The 19,168-nt window shown below is 36.3% G+C and overlaps 1 protein-coding gene across 4 annotated transcripts in view; it reads left to right on the plus strand.

Moving 5' to 3' along the window:
* LRBA (LPS responsive beige-like anchor protein) overlaps positions 1-19,168 on the plus strand; it is a 374,344-nt gene that overhangs the window by 247,290 nt on the left and 107,886 nt on the right. For all 4 annotated transcript variants that reach the window (XM_039551359.1, XM_039551361.1, XM_039551360.1 and 1 more), the window contains 4 exons: positions 4,977-5,094; positions 6,045-6,147; positions 7,338-7,453; positions 9,524-9,636. In XM_039551359.1, the coding sequence (XP_039407293.1) occupies positions 4,977-5,094; positions 6,045-6,147; positions 7,338-7,453; positions 9,524-9,636 (450 nt within the window). The remainder of the gene's footprint in view (positions 1-4,976; positions 5,095-6,044; positions 6,148-7,337; positions 7,454-9,523; positions 9,637-19,168) is intronic.

Consider the following 19,168-nt stretch of genomic DNA (forward strand, 5'->3'; position numbering starts at 1 on the left):
TTGAGCACATCAATTTGCTAGTCGGTGGTTCATGTATCAAAGAGCATTCTGTGAAAATATCAATATCATTGGTTAATATAAATGAAATTAATTTTTAAAGCTGGGCTAAAGGTTGACATCTGAAAAATTGCATTACTTTGCAGAAGAGAAATTTCTGTCTTCCAGTGAAATTTCAGGTCATAAGGGCAAGTAATTTTCACAATCTTCAATGGGAACCAGTGAAATATGAACTTCATTGTCACCTAGCCCCAAAGCGATAAGATAAAATGAGCTGATACATCATTTGCTGTGGTTTTATCATCTCCTTCAGTAATTGGAAGAGAAAACATAAGAGTCCTTTACCACCCCCCTCCCCAATCCCTTCACCACCCACACCCAGCCATAAGCCATTTTGCTCTGATCAATACAAAGGTCACAGAGTATTTATTTATTTAATTTTTTTATGCTGGGTAAAACTGTCTGGTGGAACATTAAAGTAATGAATATGTTTAATTGAGTTTGTCACCCATGAAAATGCTGAACAGGATTGTGTAACAGACTGTGCATGCTCACAGGGAGGACTGGTTGGGAGGCTGCTGCTCTTTGCCTATGGATTTCAGTGGCTGATTTTGTAAATATCTGAGATTTAAAGCTAAAATCTTACTTGTTGTTTCTTTGAGAAATCTAAAATAAACCGATAAACAATTGTGATTGATTGAAGAGCATGTTGATATTTAAGATTATTAATAGTCTGATCTAATTCCCTGTTAGTTCAGTTGTACTTGGATGTATTTAAAGAAACAGCAGAGTAAGACCTTTTCACTGTGAATCCTGCAGCCAGGAACTAAATAATACCTGGACAGTAGAATCCAAGGATCTTCAGTTGCAAGGCTGAGGTTAAGGTAGAAATCCAGGTTTCTTGTGAATGGAGGGTCAGATTTTGTAGCCTCTGAGTGCTGTAATTTTGCCTTCCTGAATAAAAATGACGCCAAATGACCCAGAATGCTGCTAGAATGTATTTATAAATTTTATGTCTCAACTACAATCAAATTAGAATGTAAATTAAATGCTCTATATTTTTATTCAGTGCTTTGTTGGTTTTTTTTTCTTTGTCTTACATTATAACTTGTTTAAAATTATACAAATGTGCATCAGCTTTTTAAATAAGCTATTTAGCTTTTATTTTACTCATGGCAGTTAAGTTGGCTGGCATATTAAAGTAATATAATTATTCAATTACTGTTTCAGTTCTATAACCCATTTGCAGACTTAATTACTTCTAGCCTATTCACATTTTCAAGATCAATAGTACTTTTCTCTAAAATAAAACATATGATAGCTGATTGGCTTGCTTAACAGGTAAAGCAAAATGTTCATTTAGTCTTCAGTAAAATACTACTTTTCTAATTCAGGAGGCAGCTGTAGTGATGGGGTTTTTTTAACTATTTCATGAAGTCTTTTACAGTAGACATTGTTTATGATCAACATTCAAGGAGGGTTTTGAAGAAAAAGTAGGGTGGGGCATTTGTATTAAAAAGTGGAAAATGACAGAGTAGCTTCTGAGTAAATGAACATTTTAATGTTGGGAAATTAGCTGATATGTGACTGTAAATTGTGAGGAGAGGACTTACTTATATATGATCTTAATTTGTGGTCAGCACTGTGCTACCTGAGTTTTCATGCAACTCTGATTTCAGAATCTCTTCCAAGTAGAATTTAAAGCTGGCTGTTCTTTACTCACTAAGTTCTTGGGGAGTTTTCTGCAGCTGTGCACTGTCAGGGCCATCAGCATTAATACAGGGGCTGGGTACAGGTTTAGACCTTCATTTCTAATACTTGAAGTAAAAGAAGGGACTTCATGCAAAGGTGAAAGTAATTTTGTATTTTTAGTAATGTTGCCATGATGTCTGTTCATCTGGTGTTGCCAAAGTCTGATTACAGAACAGTTTGTCTGATGAGATTTTTGGAACTGTAGAATTTTACAATCGGCTCATTTGTTTGTGTGTTTTTAAATGAAATGGGAAACGGTATAAGTTGTCTTTTCTCCTGTAAGGTGCTCTGTCTTTTGAAACAAATGCAGTGTGCAGTAGATTAAACTTCAATCTGATGTGTTGAATCAACTGAAATTCTGTAAATATTTCTCATGTGGGGAAGGCAGTACTATTTGTGTAGATTAAATTAGATTCTACACTCTCATTAGTCTCTGCTCCACAAGTTGTTCCAAAACTGGTGGTGACAAAAGGCAGAAGTGAGTTGGTTTTAACCTCGAAATATTGTACAGTAGTATGAAGAAGATAGTTGCTCTTAAAATCTGATTTGAATGTCTGTGTAGTGTGGCTTATGGGTGAAAAAAGGCAAATGCAAAAATAGTTTTTGAAAGTTGTAATTCTGATGTCAGAAGTGATAACAGTGACTTTAAAAAACCAAATAGTTTGCCAGGATAAAAATGCTGAATTTATTTTGAAGAACCAGTCCGTTTCTGCAACTAGGAGTTTCTATTAATATTTGCTAGGGAATAAAAGGTTGTGCTGGGTTTTCATAAGGAATACTTATCAGTGCACATGAAAGAAATGTGTTTGTCTTCTGGACCTTTCATCTGCTCTAGGTGGAGTGATGAGCGGGAGCGGGGGCAATGCTGCAGTTTCCATGGCAACTGGTTCACTGGCGGGCTAGACCTCTGTCTAGGGTGCTGTCAGTGTGCCTGGAGTTTCAGAGAGCGCAGTGTCCCAAAGAAGGTCTGCTTCCACCTAATCCAGTTTTAATTGAACTCCAGAGACTTTGAAGTGAGGCTGCGGAGCAGGCAGACCCTGCTCCAGCCCGGAATGAAGGCCTTGCCCGGCCCGGCCTCAGCTGCTTCTGTCTGCAGATGAGCTCTGTTAATGAGTGGTTCAGGGAATGGTTACAGTGGTGGCTGGTGGTGTTTCTGCAGCGCAGTTCCAGTTCCTGCTGTAAATCCTCTCACACTGAATTCGGTAACTTCATCGCGGCTCTGCAAGGTGCGCAATGCAAACCACCTCTGCTCTTTTCAAGTTGGTGCTTTTCCTTCCAGTTTTGAGGAGGTTGCAGGCAGCAAGCTCTGGGCCTTGTGCAGGGTTCCCACTCTCGCAGAAAATGCTCACTTCACAGGGTAAAAGTAATAATGATTTAGCATGCTGATTTTACTCACAGAGTCCACATAGTAAGTGTTTGAATTTGCCATGCACAGACCGATAGTGACAAACAGGCTGTTGTGTTTTAATTGTTACAGAAAAGTGGAGGTCACCACAGTGCTGTCTGTCTCAAAAAATCAGTCATTGCAATTATAAGCTCCAATTTCAAGATCATAAGATGGATGAATACCAGCGAAAAGTACTAAGAGATTTCTGTGCACGAGCACTGCAACTTTGTCTCCTTTGTTACCTCTTTTGATGTTGTGTTCTTAGAGGATATTTATCTGCATGTGCCAAAAGCCACGCACAGTGGTTCTGAATAGCACCACGGAATTATACAAATCTGCTAGGTAGTGTGGATGGGTTATGGATGTGCTATGGGAAGTGTCAGCGTGGCCCAAGTCTGTTGGTTCCTCAGTTCCAGAAATGTTTATCAACCACTGATAATCTCTGGTCCTTCCATTACATTTCTGGAATTTTGTACTGGAATAATTATGTAGTTTTTTCCTTCTCTTTCTATGTGTGTGTGTGTGTGTGTGTGTGTGTGTGTGTGTGTGCTGGGAGCTAAGTTGACTGTGGCACTTGAATTGAGGTGAAGATGAGGGATTAAGTAAAAAGAAAGAAGGTGTGGGAGATGATTTGCTTTGTACGCTCTCATCTGTGCTATCAGTTTTTGGTTTGCCAGTCTTGTTTGCTTTTAATTCACAAAACTGGTACAGTATTTTATGCTTTACTGTGTAGTGCTTTTATAATGGTGCATCTGCCCTCTGTGCTACAAAAATGCAGTTTTATTTCTCAATATATGCTACATGTGAGGCAAAATCCTCCTTTGTTAAAAACCTGTAAATGATTGGTTTCATTAACAGTCTTTGTTACGTTAAGGGCTTGAATTTCACTTTTTCTTTTTTATACACAATATATTGCTCAAGTGAAGTTGTGGTAAGAGTGATGTTAACAAGGAATGCATCTGAGCCTCCTTTTATGTGATGGGTTTCTATTAAGTGCTTTTGTGTTTGCAAAAATTGACAAATCTCAGATTTTCCTTCTCCTGTGGTTTGTTAATCTGAGGCAGAGAAGTGTCCAGTTTCTCTGTCCCTTAACAGTTACGTAATTAAGCTTTGAAACGAAAAGGAAAAAGTGAAGCAACAAAGAAACAAAGTGGCTGAGGACTGAAAATGGGATTAGTTTGAATTGTGAAGGCAGACTAAGCATCTGTGTCTGTCAGATGGGATGACAGGAATTGTAACAAGTTATTTTGACAACCGCTTACTCCATAGAGAGATTATGCTGAGTTCATTTGCAGGTTTGTGTTTAACCTTTGCTGACAAAATGATACTTAACCTCTTATACAGCCAACCTTTCTAGTTCCAGAATTAATGAATGCTGCCTTAATGATAAACCTAAGGAACATTTTTTTTCTTTAAAGACATTTTTTCCTTGCTTATTTGTTACAGGCCTGTTATTACAAGGCTGAAGGGAGTGCAGATACATCTAAATGCTACTAGAAATACATTTCAGAATATGGTTTTATGCTTTGCTGAAGTGCTAAACATTTAAAAATGTTTTTGAAACTCTGAAACTGTTAAGGAAAATAAGACAGTTGTCTTTAAAGGGAAAAAATGCAAGCAAATTTTTAAAACATTTGACATGAGTAGTTGAATTCGGGAGTGCAAAAAATGCATTAGAGATTCATAGCATGATTTGAAGTTCGAGCATATTTTAATTTTACTGCAGGTTTTGCACATAATTGGTAGAATCCATGTTTGTGGGTCAAGGAGTTTCTCTTTTGCAAGGTATTACGTATCCAGCCAAGATACTTAAAACATCCTCTCTGTCTGTTTCTCCTAGATTCTGGCATATACAGAAGGGCTCCATGGAAAATGGCTCTTCTCAGAGATTCGATCTATTTTTTCCCGACGTTACCTTTTGCAAAATACAGCACTGGAGATATTCATGGCAAATAGAGGTACGGTGAGCCTAAAGAAATGACGAGTGTGGATGTGGGGACATGTGCATTTTTGGTGTTTAGTCATGGATTTGTGTAGGTAGAAAAAGGGCTTGGATTAATTGTCTCATTATTTAAGTCAGTACGTTTTTGCAGTTTGGTTTCTACTTACAATTTTTTGTTTCAATGAGAAATTATGATCAAGCATGAAAACTGTGCATTATCAATGCCTCACTTTCATTTATATCCACGTTTATTTGGCATTCTTTGGGGACTCCTGCTTAAGGCATTCCTACCTCTGATCTGTTATGCATGCAGGATTTTTTGTGTCTCCTTGGAGGGTTGATAGTTGTTAGCTGGACACACCAAGAACAACAGAACGAAAGAATTTCACTACTGGATTAGACCAGTGACTATGCCTTCATGCTTTATTTAAAATGCAAAACGTTGTTTTGGTAATGATATTGTCCAACAAAATATTAATCATATGCATAAACACTTGTACTCTCTGAAGTCATCAGTGGCCACTGGTGATACCATAATTAGATTGTTAGCTCAATTTTTAGGTTGCTGTTACGTAATTTCACATATTTCAGACAAAATATGAAGGTAGCATTTTGAAGACTATGTTAGAAAATATCTAGAAAGTAAATTAGTAAATGTGTGAACCAGTAAATACATACTTTTTAAGATTAGTTCTTGATAGTCAATCTGTGCATATAGGTTTAATTTCTATTCATAAAGGAAAACAAATGTAGACCTTGTAAGATTTGTTGGAGTGACAACTTCTGTTGAAATTCCTGTTAGTGATATACAAAAGGAGTTCTGGAAATTAAAAAAAAATATATCTACAGCAACCTGAAAGAAACTTGGCTAATCTGTTGAACACCTGAACTTACGGTTGCATTGTATTGGTCAAGAAAGCCTAAAATGTGTAAAATCATGCTGTATTTCAACTCTTGTATTCACAGTGGGAGTCATGTTCAACTTCCCTGACCAAGCAACAGTGAAGAAAGTGGTTAACTGTCTACCTCGGGTTGGTATTGGTACCATCTTTGGACTACCCCAGACCAGGTATTTTAGAATTTGAATTAATTTTATCTGTCAATTCTAAGAGTTCTTTATCTTTCATCAAACCTGCCCACATAGTTTACAGAACATGGAGCAGGAAACCCTTAGGGAGTATCTTGATTGTTACTTTAAATTTTTATTTTCAATAGACTTCTGTACATAGGAATGGGATTAAAACAGTTTGGGATGTTTTCTGTTGTGTTTTGTATGTGGTTTTTTTTTTTTTTAATCCAGTCCAGGAAAAAAAAAATCTCTTGGATTGCAATTATAGGCACTTTGTAAGAACATCAGGATTTTTATTTACAGAAACAAATTATGTATGAAAAATTTTAAAGATACATTGAAGACACAATTGCTCAGTATTTCACATCCATTTGTACTGATCAGTTTGGTTGCAACATAATGGAGGTTATTAAAAGAAGAAATCTGTGACAGTTTTCTTGAATTGTTTACCAGTACCTGTAAAAATTTGTTAACTAAAACTATATATAGATTTTTTTTTTTTCTCTTAAGTGATGTGGGTTTGGTATTTACAGATGTTTTTGTTATGAACAAAACAGTCTTGGGAATTTTATGATAAACTCTCGTCTGTTTGATTTATCACTCCAAGGAATGACTCTACCGTCTTCTTTCACAAACATTAGGAAATCTGGCATCAAATTCTAAAAGTTTGAGTTATTTATGACTAACTCCCCAACACTGCCCAGAATTTAAATCTCCAGAGGATGGGCTTCATAATGAAATTCTATCATCTTATCATTGTTTTCTTTGTTCTTGAGGGATTTAAAAAAACCTCTCCTAAAAGATGACTTTATTCTTATGTGAAATTCTAAAAGTATTGTAATTTTCTTATTTAATGATATTCCATCTCTCTAAATCTCCAGTAACATATTTCTGTAATACATCAAGCCGTCATGGAGCAGCTGAATTTGCACAGCTGTAAAGGTTTCTGTTGGAAATTTTTCAAATCTTGACATTCCCAGCTGTCAGATGCTTTAATTCTTTTATTCTTATTAGATTATAAAACTTTAAAAATGAACTTCAAGTATCCAAGTGGCAGTTTGATCTCCAGAGAAATCTAGCATAGACCTAGTAGAAAGAATATGTACTACTGCCACTAAAATTCAGATACGTAAAACAGGAAGACCCACCAGGTTTTCTCATTATTTTTTTCCAATTTTCTTTGTTTTCAGACGCATTTCTTTGGCTAGTCCACGACAGATCTTCAAAGCTTCCAATATGACCCAGCGATGGCAGCACCGAGAGATTTCCAACTTTGAATACCTGATGTTTCTAAACACTATAGCAGGTATTGCTAATTACTGTACATCAAATTACTGTAATTACACAGAAAAGGAGTTAGTCATGGCACAGTCTCAACAGCTATGGGGCACAACTAGATTTTGGCCTTTTAATGAGTAATTTTTTCTGTGTATGATTTTGCCCTGAAAAACTTCACAAAAGTCCTCCGAAATAATCTTTATTTGTAATTGTATTTATGTTTATGTAAGACTAGAGAGGTATTCATAATGCTGTACTGAGCTGCACTTTAAATCAGAATATCATGACTGTTGTGGGAGGACAGGAACTATATAGACTGTCTACTATTTAGGAAAGTCTCAGAAATAAGAACTTCTTTATCTTTAGTATTCTAAGTTTTAATTTTCATAAGTACTGTCCCCTCTAAATATCACAGATGCAACAAGTTCTCTGTAGGGCTGGGAAATCTCAGCTAGGCAGCAGGGTATTCCTGGAGCCAATAAATGCTACTGTTATGGAGGCCGGTTGTTGGGTCTCATGACAACCCTTTTATTTTCCAACTTACTCTGTCCTCTGAGCAACTTAGAAAATTTCTCAATTTTCAGCTCTTTTCTGTGATATTGACAGTGGTGAAAGGTCTGTTAATTCCCTTTCAGGCTTGGCTCTTGCTAACACGATTGATACAACAAACGCCTGTGCTTGCACTAATTGCGTTTTATACAAATGGTCAGTTTTGGTGGTGCCTGTAATCAGTCATCAAGTCAGAGGTGCCAGGATGCTGGCAGATTTCTAAAAGTAGGGGTCGATCTGCTTGCCTCATTAGTGCCAAAGCTGAATGAGGCACATCATGACACTGTTGTCTGTGGCTCTAATGAATGACCCTTTTCAGCTTTAATATAAAATTGAAATAATAAATTGAATTCTTATCTGCTTGGTGTTTGAGGTTAAAAGAAGCAGAAGGATAACATTATGGAAAGAGGGAAAGTTGAGTTGCCCATGATAAGGAGTTAAAAGAAAGATAGTTATCCCAGTGTCATGTAAGTAGCGTTAATCCTCAATAAGAGATAGTGTGCAACACAGCCAACTGATTAGGGAAAAAGACTGACTCTACCATTTAAAAATTCGGCAAACAAAGATGGAAAAATACTGAGTGGTGTAAGAAAACTGGAAGGAGAAAAACTTTGATGGAGATCTAGAAAATGTTTTCTGACAACCTTACAGATTGGATTGTAAAATAATATTCCTGGGGAAGAGGTTAAAACCTCTCCTTGGAGACTTTAAAGACCAGGCTGAACAAAATCTCAAGAACATGCTGATTGAAGATGATATGAATGAATGAGCCTCTGCAACAATATAATAAAAAGAGACAAGATCCATGTAAAAATGGTGCATTTTAAACTTAGAAACCAGGCTCTGTGGTGTATATGTGTGTATGATACGTGTTTATTCTAATTGAATATTTTGCTTTTACTGGAAGAAGTACATTATTTCCATCTTAGATGCATGAAGGTGTACACAGGAGCCTGTATCCAGACCGAATTTTCTGTCCTGGTATATGGAATATGGATATGTTGGCATATCCATAGATGGACAATGGGCAAGGATAAATTCTCCTCAAAGTGAATTCTCTAGATGAAACAGTTATTAATTGAAAAATTCTTTAGTCTAAATTCCTGAGCTGCTTCATTCTTCTTTCACATAAAGTATTTAATACAGTATGTAAAAAGAATGCTTTAATTTTTTAGTATCAACAAAAATTGGTGACCCTCCATTTTTTGAAATGTTTCACCTTAAAGAAAAAGAAGACAAGATGGCATAAACAAGGAAAGGAGAAATGCATAGGAAATGAGTGAATTGAACTGTCAATCTTACTGTATGCAAAAGAGTTTACAATTAAAGTGAAATGGGCTGAAATGTTTTAGATTAAATACTAGCAAATTGTCAACTTTTCCATTATCCTTTCAATAAAGCAAAGTAGAATACTGAAATGATAAAAGATCTGAAATAAACAGCAGTTCTTTTGAACAGCTCATAAAGTTATATTGTTGTATCTTTAGAGATTGCTATTTCAGTTAAATATCACTCTTTATTCACAGTGGGTTTTTTTGTTGCTTGTCAGGTCGAACTTACAATGATTTGAATCAGTACCCCATCTTCCCTTGGGTTATCACCAACTATGAATCAGAGGAGTTGGACCTTACACTTCCTAGCAACTTCAGGGATTTGTCAAAGGTATTTGTCATCAAATATACCTTTATATTTTTATCACAGTAGCTTGCAGTCTTGTAAACATTTTCTGCTGTGTTTAATACATTATTGTTAAATGCATGACCATTAACAGTGGTTCATTTCTATGTGTGTGTACTGATAATAAGGATCAGATTGTGTAAAAATGAATTATTAATGTATTCTTATTGCTTCTGATTGTATCAACTTAATTGTTATTGGAAGGTGCTCTTAGTTGGAACATAGACATTACATTTCATTTCAAATTTTAATGAAGTTAGGAATGCTGAGGCTGTTAAAGATTAAAAATTAGCCTTTTTCTGTTTGGTTGGTTTTATTTTTCTGATGAGAACTGTTTTTTTTTTAGTAGCAAACCCTGTGCTACCATTATATTTTGGGTACTTTTAATCACTACCCATATCCCAGTGAGCAGAAACATTATTTTATCACTTCCTCTGTGTGTGCCTTCAGGTATGCTGGAGTAATGCAACTGTCCTTTGTCAGACTGACATTGGCAGGTTTGAACAACTTTTCCAAACAATTCCTTTCTGGCAGAACAGCCTTGTGGGTTTTTTCAGCAGTCCCCCCACCATTGGCAGGTTCGATATACAGCCTGTTTATAGAATGTGATTATTCTCTTGCAATGCTTTCCCAGAAAGGACTATTTCATTTTACAAAGTAGAAGCATCTCTCATTTTCTCTACAAAGACTGGGTGCACTGATCAGCAAGCAGTATCTTTTCCTAAAAGGTAGCTTTTATGGGAAATGATTGGCACGTGGAGCAATGTAGCTAATTAGTAGAAAAGGTAAGGACAGTATTTTAGTTTTTTTATAGCTTTTTAGGTTTTTTTTAAGTCTCATAGAAATTGGTAATTTGCTAGTAAAAAAATCCCCAGTGGCAGTATGGCAGCTTTAAAAGTTTTTGCTTTCAGTTTGCAATTGGTTAAGCTAAACACAAGTCTGTGAAAATCTCCAGCAATTTGTTTTATTGGTGATTTAGTGTTTTAACCTTATAAAAGTACTGTATAGTCAGCAAATAAATATACAAGTATATATGTGTATATATATTTGAATGTGTATATATATTTGAAGACTATACCATACCTTTTGTATGTGTATATGTACATAAAGGAATAATGTTTTTAAGTCCAAGTCAGAGATTCTGAGGTACTGTTGTTTTAATATTTCCTAATAGTGTTACTTCATTTGACTAAGTCATTAACTCTAAGGTTTATTAGAATGTCTGGCTGACACAGATCCATATTCATGGGTAAACCTGCACATATTTTATATTTTAACAAATCTGTAAAAGGTAAACAGTTATTTATTTTAAAATAATTTTTTCTTGTGGTATCTAATAAATGTTTTTTAATAATCTCCAGGCCAGAAAGTATCTAAAGGTATTTTACAGCTAAAAATATCTATCACCAGCCTAGAGAACTCTTGTGAATTGCACTTAAATGAACACTGAAAACTTGCAAGTAACATCAGCTCTGTGTAGCTTGAGTTAGGACATAAATTAAATGTACTAATCATTGATAAATTCCTGGGTCACGACATGATTTTTGCGACCTCATTTTCCATTAAATTTTGTTAAATGACACTTCTGCATATAACATGTCATTGCTGAAATAATTCAAGACAAGGAAGAAGATTCTCCAGGTGCTGTACTTCTGAGGGGTCTCCTTTTAATTGTATTTTCATTTGTAACGAGTCAATTCAATCAGCACTGTAGTCCTGGTCTTTCTTCCTCCCTGAAATAGAGCATCTTTTCCTCATTTTAAGTTAGGTACTGCACTTACATCCATTTGAGAGATTGGATAGCAAACCTGCTCTATTTCTATGTGGTTTTTTATGAACATTGACTGGTTATATGGATTTCTCTGTTCATGGAAGTAGTCTTTGAGGAGGATTACTAAAGTGTACTCTCAGTTCTGAGGGAATCTTTCCATTGCTGTTGTTGAGCGAGGACATTACTTAGGTTGCATCTCTATATTCAACCTTCTCAAGCATTTGCTTGAAAACTGGGAACTTTGAACAGCAAATAATTATTGCATATATATATACAGTGATAGTCTTTATGCCATACCTGTTTCAAGTAAAGTAGTTCAGGTTTTGGGTACTCTTTTGGCATTTCTAGCGGTTTCAACTCCATGTAGTCTAAATGTTAAACTTTGTGTCAGAAGACAAATTTGTGACAAGTATCTGGAAGACCTTGCTAATATCTGCTATGAAAATTTGTGGATGTCATGCACATTGTGATATTTTCGTTGTAGCACTGTTATCTTGGGGATAACGCTTCCAACACACGCTAATTAGGTATTGTAGCATGTCTATGCTTTTGCAGTGCTAAAGGTTTTTAAAATATTCAAAGATATTTCACTTCAATGTCCACATGGTTTTAACAGTCATTTATTTCCTTTCCTTATGCATGCCCAGAAACTCATCACAATTTAGTGCTCCCACTGTGCAAGGAAAAGGAAAACTTTGATTTTGATTGGGCAGAAAGGAAGTCAGGTCAATATTTTTGGTTTTTTTGGTGCCTAAGACAATGAGGAATTTACTTTTTAAAAATTCTTCAGAAAGTGCAAGTTACGTGTCAACTCTAAGTAACAGTTTTTTTAATGTGTCAGCTAAAGTCCACAGTTAGTACAGATTTAAAGAACTGCAGAGTGTAGGTTAAACCAACACTTTATTTAAGCAGCTTCTTAGGGCACTGTTTTGAACATCAGTCACACAATGATAAACCAAAGCAACTGAAATGGATTGTGGTTAATATTACTGTCAGCCTGACGAATGCTCCTGACAAATGCCAGGAGTGCACTGCCAGCCTGTTACCCTGCTTTGACTCAAGTGTTTATTCCTGAAGAGGTGACTATGGCTTGGAAAGAGTATTACATATTATATTTATAGCGGTATATATTTTATTTATACAACAGGCACAGTTTCCCACCAGAACATGTGGCTTTTTCTGCATTACTTATGTTATTCATAAGCACATTCTTTTCCTTATTCAGTGGAAGCAATAAATTGCATTGTGTTTCTCAACTTGGGTAAGGAAAGAAAATAGAAGTAAAAATACGTGGCAAATACTGAGATATGGAAGCATGATTTTATACTCTCAAAAGTTGGTTACTTTTTGTCCTTGCCATATGCAAGGAGCTGTTGATAATTTTCCTTTCGTAAGGCACAACATTTCTTTGAGATCATAAACTGACACTACTGGAAGAAGAAATTTATGCTACTCTTAAATCTTCTTTTCTCTGCACTATAGCTACATGTGTACGTAATAATATTTTTATTCATATTTTTATCTATTCTATGCAATATTTGCTAAATCATCATCAATTTTATAGGGGCTGTTATGTATGTAATGACTTCTTTTCCAGTCAAGTGTACAAAAACAACAAATAGCTCTCAGCTTCAGTGAAGTGAGATGTTTAATTGGTATGTGGGAGCCACTAATATAAAATACACTTTGACAGAAGAGAAGTAATAGATTTTTTTTACTATGAAAAGTTAGAGTGGTTATGTTGTTCTGATGTCAACTTTACTGTTGGGTGTTCTTCAGCATGCCAGCCTGAATTCTGTTGCAGGGTGCCCTTTTCTGGAGCACAAATTCACTGCGTAAAAAACTTGTGCTTCATATTTTTCCTTGTGTGGAAGCAGAGTGGGACGGGCATGAAATTTGCTTAGTTATTTGCCTCTTGGCAAAGAGATGGAAACTAAGAAATGGTTGGATGTGAACCTATTAGAGTTTTGCAAAGTTTTAAAAGAAATCTTTTTGGCCAGAGGGACATTAAACCTGTACAGATACTCTGTGAACCTGTGCTTTCACGTAGGAAATGTAAATTAAATTTTATTCCGCTCATGCTCTGACACAAAAGGAGTGCAGTTAAGACTGATAAACTCACCAGGACTCAGTGTCCTTCTAAGCATATAAAGCGTGTTCAAAAATTGGACATTAAAGGGGGATGAGAGGAACAGTGTGAGAAATAACAGGAGTGGGTGCAATGACAGTGACTTGCTTTGATAGGCAATTACATCTGGAATTTAGGCACTAACACTTTTGAAGCTTGGCATTGCTGGGCTCAGCACCTGTGCTGGCTACCTTGTCACTGATATTTCAGGTAGGAAATTTGTCATCTGTATCAGTGACAGAAGATATCACTTAGTTAAAAAGTATTCCAAAGCTAGGCAGGGTAACCTCAGAAGGAAGGTACAAATATTCTTCCTTTCAGGGCGCTTCATGTGAATGCCTGCTTAAAACAGGACATAAAATATTTCAAGCTTTGTATCAGAATCCGTGGTACTTATGAGAAGGTCCATTATATTTTCTAGAATTTTGGATATCTCAAGAAACAATGTTAGAGGCATTAAGGCCAGCCTGAATGATACCTGGGATATCACTGATAACTGATAAGGAGACACATTTTCCATTATTCATTTTATATTCTGTTATGGATTTTGATATTTTTAGTATAAGGTGTATTTATCAGATGCTCTCCATTTTCAGATAACAAGTTTTCATGTTTTTTTTTGTGAAACAGAAGTTGCTTCTTGGAGGAGAGGAGCACTTCATCCTCTCTAACGTGTAGGTTGACAGACCTAAACATTTGACATAACCACGTTGGGAGAAACTTTTAGGAGAAGGGATGCATACAAACAGGAAGTACTTTGAGCAGAACCTTTCTTGTGATGGTTCCATTTAGGAAACCATAAAAGAGCAAAGTCTACCTGGGAGAACAAAGACCCTTGTTGCCTGATCTGGTTTCTTTAATACACACAGAGCTGAAAAGGGAAGGTGGGAAGAGAATTGTAAAGACCCTCTTTGAAGGAAGCTGTGCAAGATCATCAAGTTCACATCTCTTGACAGTGCTAGAACTTTAGGACTGTTATGGGCTTTCTTTGTTTAGATTGAATAATCTGTTTTGTAATTAGAAACGGTACAAACTAAAGTGTTGAGTAGTCTGTTATATTCCCATGGAAGTTTTGACTTAATAACGTCATTTTTTCCCAGTTCTAAATGGGGAAAAGTGATTTTGTGAGGCTCTCAAATGCTGGTGACACTCAGACAGATGCTGTCATGGATGAGCAATAAAATGGGTCAATTATCCTTTCTGACAGCTGAGCCAATGTGTTGTATCATTTCCGGAAGCACACTTGCCAAAATTGGGAGATAAAGCTGCAAAGGGCCCCATGGGTCTGTGGCTGGTGTGCCACAGCCCTCTGTCTCTCTGTCTCTCTGTCTCTCTGTCTCTCTGTCCCTCCGTCCCTCTGTCCCCAGCCCTTGTCTGCAGTACCACGGTCAGGGATTCTCCAAAAGAGAGCCTCGTCCCTGTCAGCTTCGGCGCCTGGGGTTCAGCACCACGGACAGGGATATCCCGAGACTATTTCGGGGAAAAAGGCAGGGACACAGCTCCGAGGAAGACCGATTTGTTTAAGTTAAGTAGCTGTTGGATTGTTAAGGCCGACTTAGACATGGTCCTTAGAGAGGCTCAGCTGTTGGGATTTTACTATCAATTTCTTCTTTCGCTTTAAGGACAAAGATTTTTGAGTTGATATGTTGATTTGAGCTTCATGCAGCATCTATCTCAGGACCTTTTTTATAATAAACATGATTTCCATATATTTTGTAACAAACATGTGATTTCCATAGTGGTTTGTTTCTCCACAACTCCTGTGGAGACCAGGTGAGGCTGAAGCTTGACCAAAATGTATCTCTGAGATGATTTATCAAAACATACTGTCTGAAATCCTACTCTTTTTAAAATCCTACTTTTAAAAAAAAAAGTTCTGGTAATTTATGTTGCTCTATGACAGTGTCATAACCATCCTTTTATAGCATCACCTTTGGATTTTTTTCTTGTCTTTAGCTGGTTGTTCTCTGTGTCACAGCATCTCCAAAGAACATGACAAGGATGATAGAATGCATCTCATTGCCATTCTTACTTTCTCTTTCATGTTCTCTTCTCTTCTCTTCCCACTAGAGGCTTATTTTTTGAAGTCACAAGAGGCATACTATTTGTACATCAGATGCATATATCAGTTTCTAGGATCACTTGGCTATCTTCAAGCAATCTTTTTTAGAAATTTTAGGGTTTTTTTTAATTTATTGAGGTATTAGGGCAAAAGCCAAGTTTACAGGATCAAAAAGAATAATTTTGGTAATAAGCCTAATCATCTTAATTTTGCTTTGCCTCAAGGAAGTGTATTGTTTGGAATGTAGAAATTCTCAAAGATACGAAAAACCATAGCTCAAAATTAACTGTGGATGTTCAAAATGATGTTCTAAGTTTGTATCTGCTGTTATTGTCCATCTTGCTCTTGTTTCAGTTTTAGGTGCCCTGAACATATGTCATCTTCTAATTGGAAATGAGCTGATAGATCAGTTTTTTAAATGATCACAAACGATCACAAGAAACCGTAGGGCACGTGTCTGGTCATAAAATTTGCTAGAAATCAAAGTAAAGTAATTTCACACACATGTCTTGGGCCATAGGCATATTAAATGTGTGTTTTCTGTCTTCCTAATATAAAGTGAATGTTATTCTCTTGATACAGTGTCTCTTCCTTTTTATAGTCATACATTTGTACTCAGCAGATTATGGATTGCTACAGCACACATCTGTGTAACTCACATTTCTGAACAAGCATGATGGTAGTTAAGTTGAAGATTGCACTGATATGGGAAATGAATATGGAATTTTCCTCACCTAACTGGAGCTGTCTAAAACTGAGTTGGTCAAACTCCTAGTAGCAGGAGGCCTCTTGGGGTCAAACAACAATCCAGGTTTAAAAATAGTGGTCAGAAAATGAGATAAAGGAAAAATAAAAATCTTTGTTTAAGGAGCAGTTTATGGTGGTTCTCAGGCTGTGGACTTACTTTGATGTACACATCAGATGATCTTTCTAAAACTCAAACATCAACATATAAAAATGTAGATCAAATGAGGGAAATCAATAAAAAAAAGATTACTAAGCAAAGATGATATGATCCTAAAAGCTTGAGGTGAAAAGTTTAACAAGATTAATTAAAATAATTTACATATCATATCCAGCCAGTCACTTGAAGCTGCATCAGAATCAGAAACACAAGGTTAATTTCCAAAGTGGGCTGGTCACTGACATTCCAGAAGTCTGTTTGGTACTTTATACTGTTCAGCATGGATGCTAATCCAAAAAAGAGCGTCAAAAGGGAGCTGATAAAACTTTCTGACAGTGCTCATCTGTTGATGGTATTGAAGGTGATGGCTGACTAACCTTATGAAATAGGGAATAAGATGATGGATGAATTCATGTTAGGAGCAAAGCAATGCATGTGTGAAACAAGATACATTGATGGGCTCTTAGCTGACTACTTATATTCAGGATTGATATAATCTGATTGGAATAGTTTTATGAAACAGTACAGATTACAATAAAAACCTACTTATACATTCCCTTTCTAGCCTTCTGCTGCTCTTTTTCTCAGGCTTACATATGATACAGAATAACATATATTTTGTGTGCCTTGACAGAAACCTGCATAAAATGCAAATTTGTATCAGCTTTTGGCTTGAGGTCCTGTGCTCCTAGTACAAACAAAAAGGGTTACGTTTTTAGTTCTGATTGTCTGAAGTGGATCTGCTGTTAGGTACAATGGCTGCTGTTTTCTGTGGTGTGATGTGTTGGCAGAGGAACATGGTCTGTGAAAGGAAGGCAGACAGAGAATGTTTTCATCTCCTGCTATGACTCAAATGTGTGTGGCTTCTCACTTAATCCTGTTTCTCAAAATCCATAAAAGGATTTTTTGTTTGTTTTTTTAGCAAGTGAATAACAGTGCAGGGTTTTCTTTCACTTGGCAGGTTAAGTCATGGAGAGTACATGCAAATGTTTGCTTCTGGCTGGCAGGGTTATTTTCTAAGTAAGGCCATACCCTCCTCACTGCCTGCAAGCAGCTGGATTTCCCTCATGATTCCCAGGGACCTGCAGCTTCCTTTCTCCCTGACCTCTTGGAAATGTACAACACATAACAACTGTCTTCAGTTTGGCTTCCCAGCAGTATTAGGGTATAATACCTCAGGTATGCAGTGTGTGACACATTCAGTTGTGCTGAACAATTTATTAAACCTTACTGTGCTTCATTAGTGTGTGCTAAATTAGTTTGCAGTTCAGCAGTGCATTGTTTTGCAATCTGCTACAGGTGCTTGGAGTAGCATTTGATACTATAGTTAGAAATACAAAGGCATGGAGATTTTTCTTCTAAATTCAAATTTCTCCAAGATTTTAGGTGACCTGAGGCAAATCCTGTCATTGATGTATTGCTAAAACATCACTAATATTGCATAATAGGGTTTTATTATTCATTTTTTCTGCTTAACATTAGCTTATGACCCATATCTTTTAAATGTGAACTTTGGGAATCTTCTGTCTTTTGCACCATTAGGTATTATTTATATTGACATGTTCAGACATTCTAGTTACTAGACCATCTTTAGATCAGTTTTTCCTCACTGTTCCTGCTGTCTCAAAGGAATATGCGTGCTCTTAAAAACATCTGAAATATAAACCATATGTACAAATACTTTTAATTTGCATGCACAAGACTATTTTCTGCCCATACTCCAGCCCTTTATTGAATTCTCAGTTTCTTGAGACTAGAAATTGAAGTATTTAAAAAAATTTTTAGAGCAGCATGTGATCATGTGTTTATATCAAAACAGGTAGACTACACTCACTAATATTCTTAATTATTGCAGTTTCAATTCAAAGGTGTTCAACCATGGGATTCCTTATTTCACTAAGAAAGCACATGAAATTCAAGTAGCTGTTTGTGTTAAGTGGCTAAAATACAATTTAAAATTAATAATAAAAAATAGCATATCAGTTCAGAATTACTGTGTATCACTGAAATGCTTCCTGGGGAAGAATAAAAAGGTTCTGTCAAGGTCTCTCCCCTTGGCTTCAGATAAATTTTGGCATCCAAATTCATAGTTCCCCCTCCTAGCCTAGCTGATGTAGGTTTTGGGGGGCATCTGCTGTGAAACCGGTGGTTTTTTTGTGAATGAATTGGTAAGGACTGTTTTTCTCCTTGATAAATTGTTTTCATTTTTTAAATCTTACAGCTCAAGGGCACTTTGGGTGATCAGTGAGGGCAGTTCAAACAGTTCAGCAGATAATTGTGTTTGTTGTTTTCTTTGGGATACAGTTCCTTAACAAATTTGAGTTAGATATGCATTAAAGGTAAGATGCCCTCTAAAGAAGATGGGACCTAATTTTTAAGAAAACTGTAGCCAGTTGTGTGAAGGAAGAATGGTGAGGCCCAGCAGTGAGTGACAATAGGTTGAGAGAGGGGAATAGCATTTTTTGACTCTTCTCAAACCCAAAAATGACAGGTGAGAGAGTAATGATCTGCACTAGATTAGTTTATTCCCAGATATTTCCCAGTTGACCTAAGTGAATAAAGTTTGGGTCTAGTTAAATCCTTGCATCTTGTCTCTGTATCTCTGTTTGGGAAAAAGAAGTTTTACTCAGTGATCAGGACGTCCCACTGCCA

This window comes from Corvus cornix, chromosome 4 (assembly GCF_000738735.6).
Source record: "Corvus cornix cornix isolate S_Up_H32 chromosome 4, ASM73873v5, whole genome shotgun sequence".
Classification (NCBI taxonomy): Eukaryota; Metazoa; Chordata; class Aves; order Passeriformes; family Corvidae; genus Corvus; species Corvus cornix.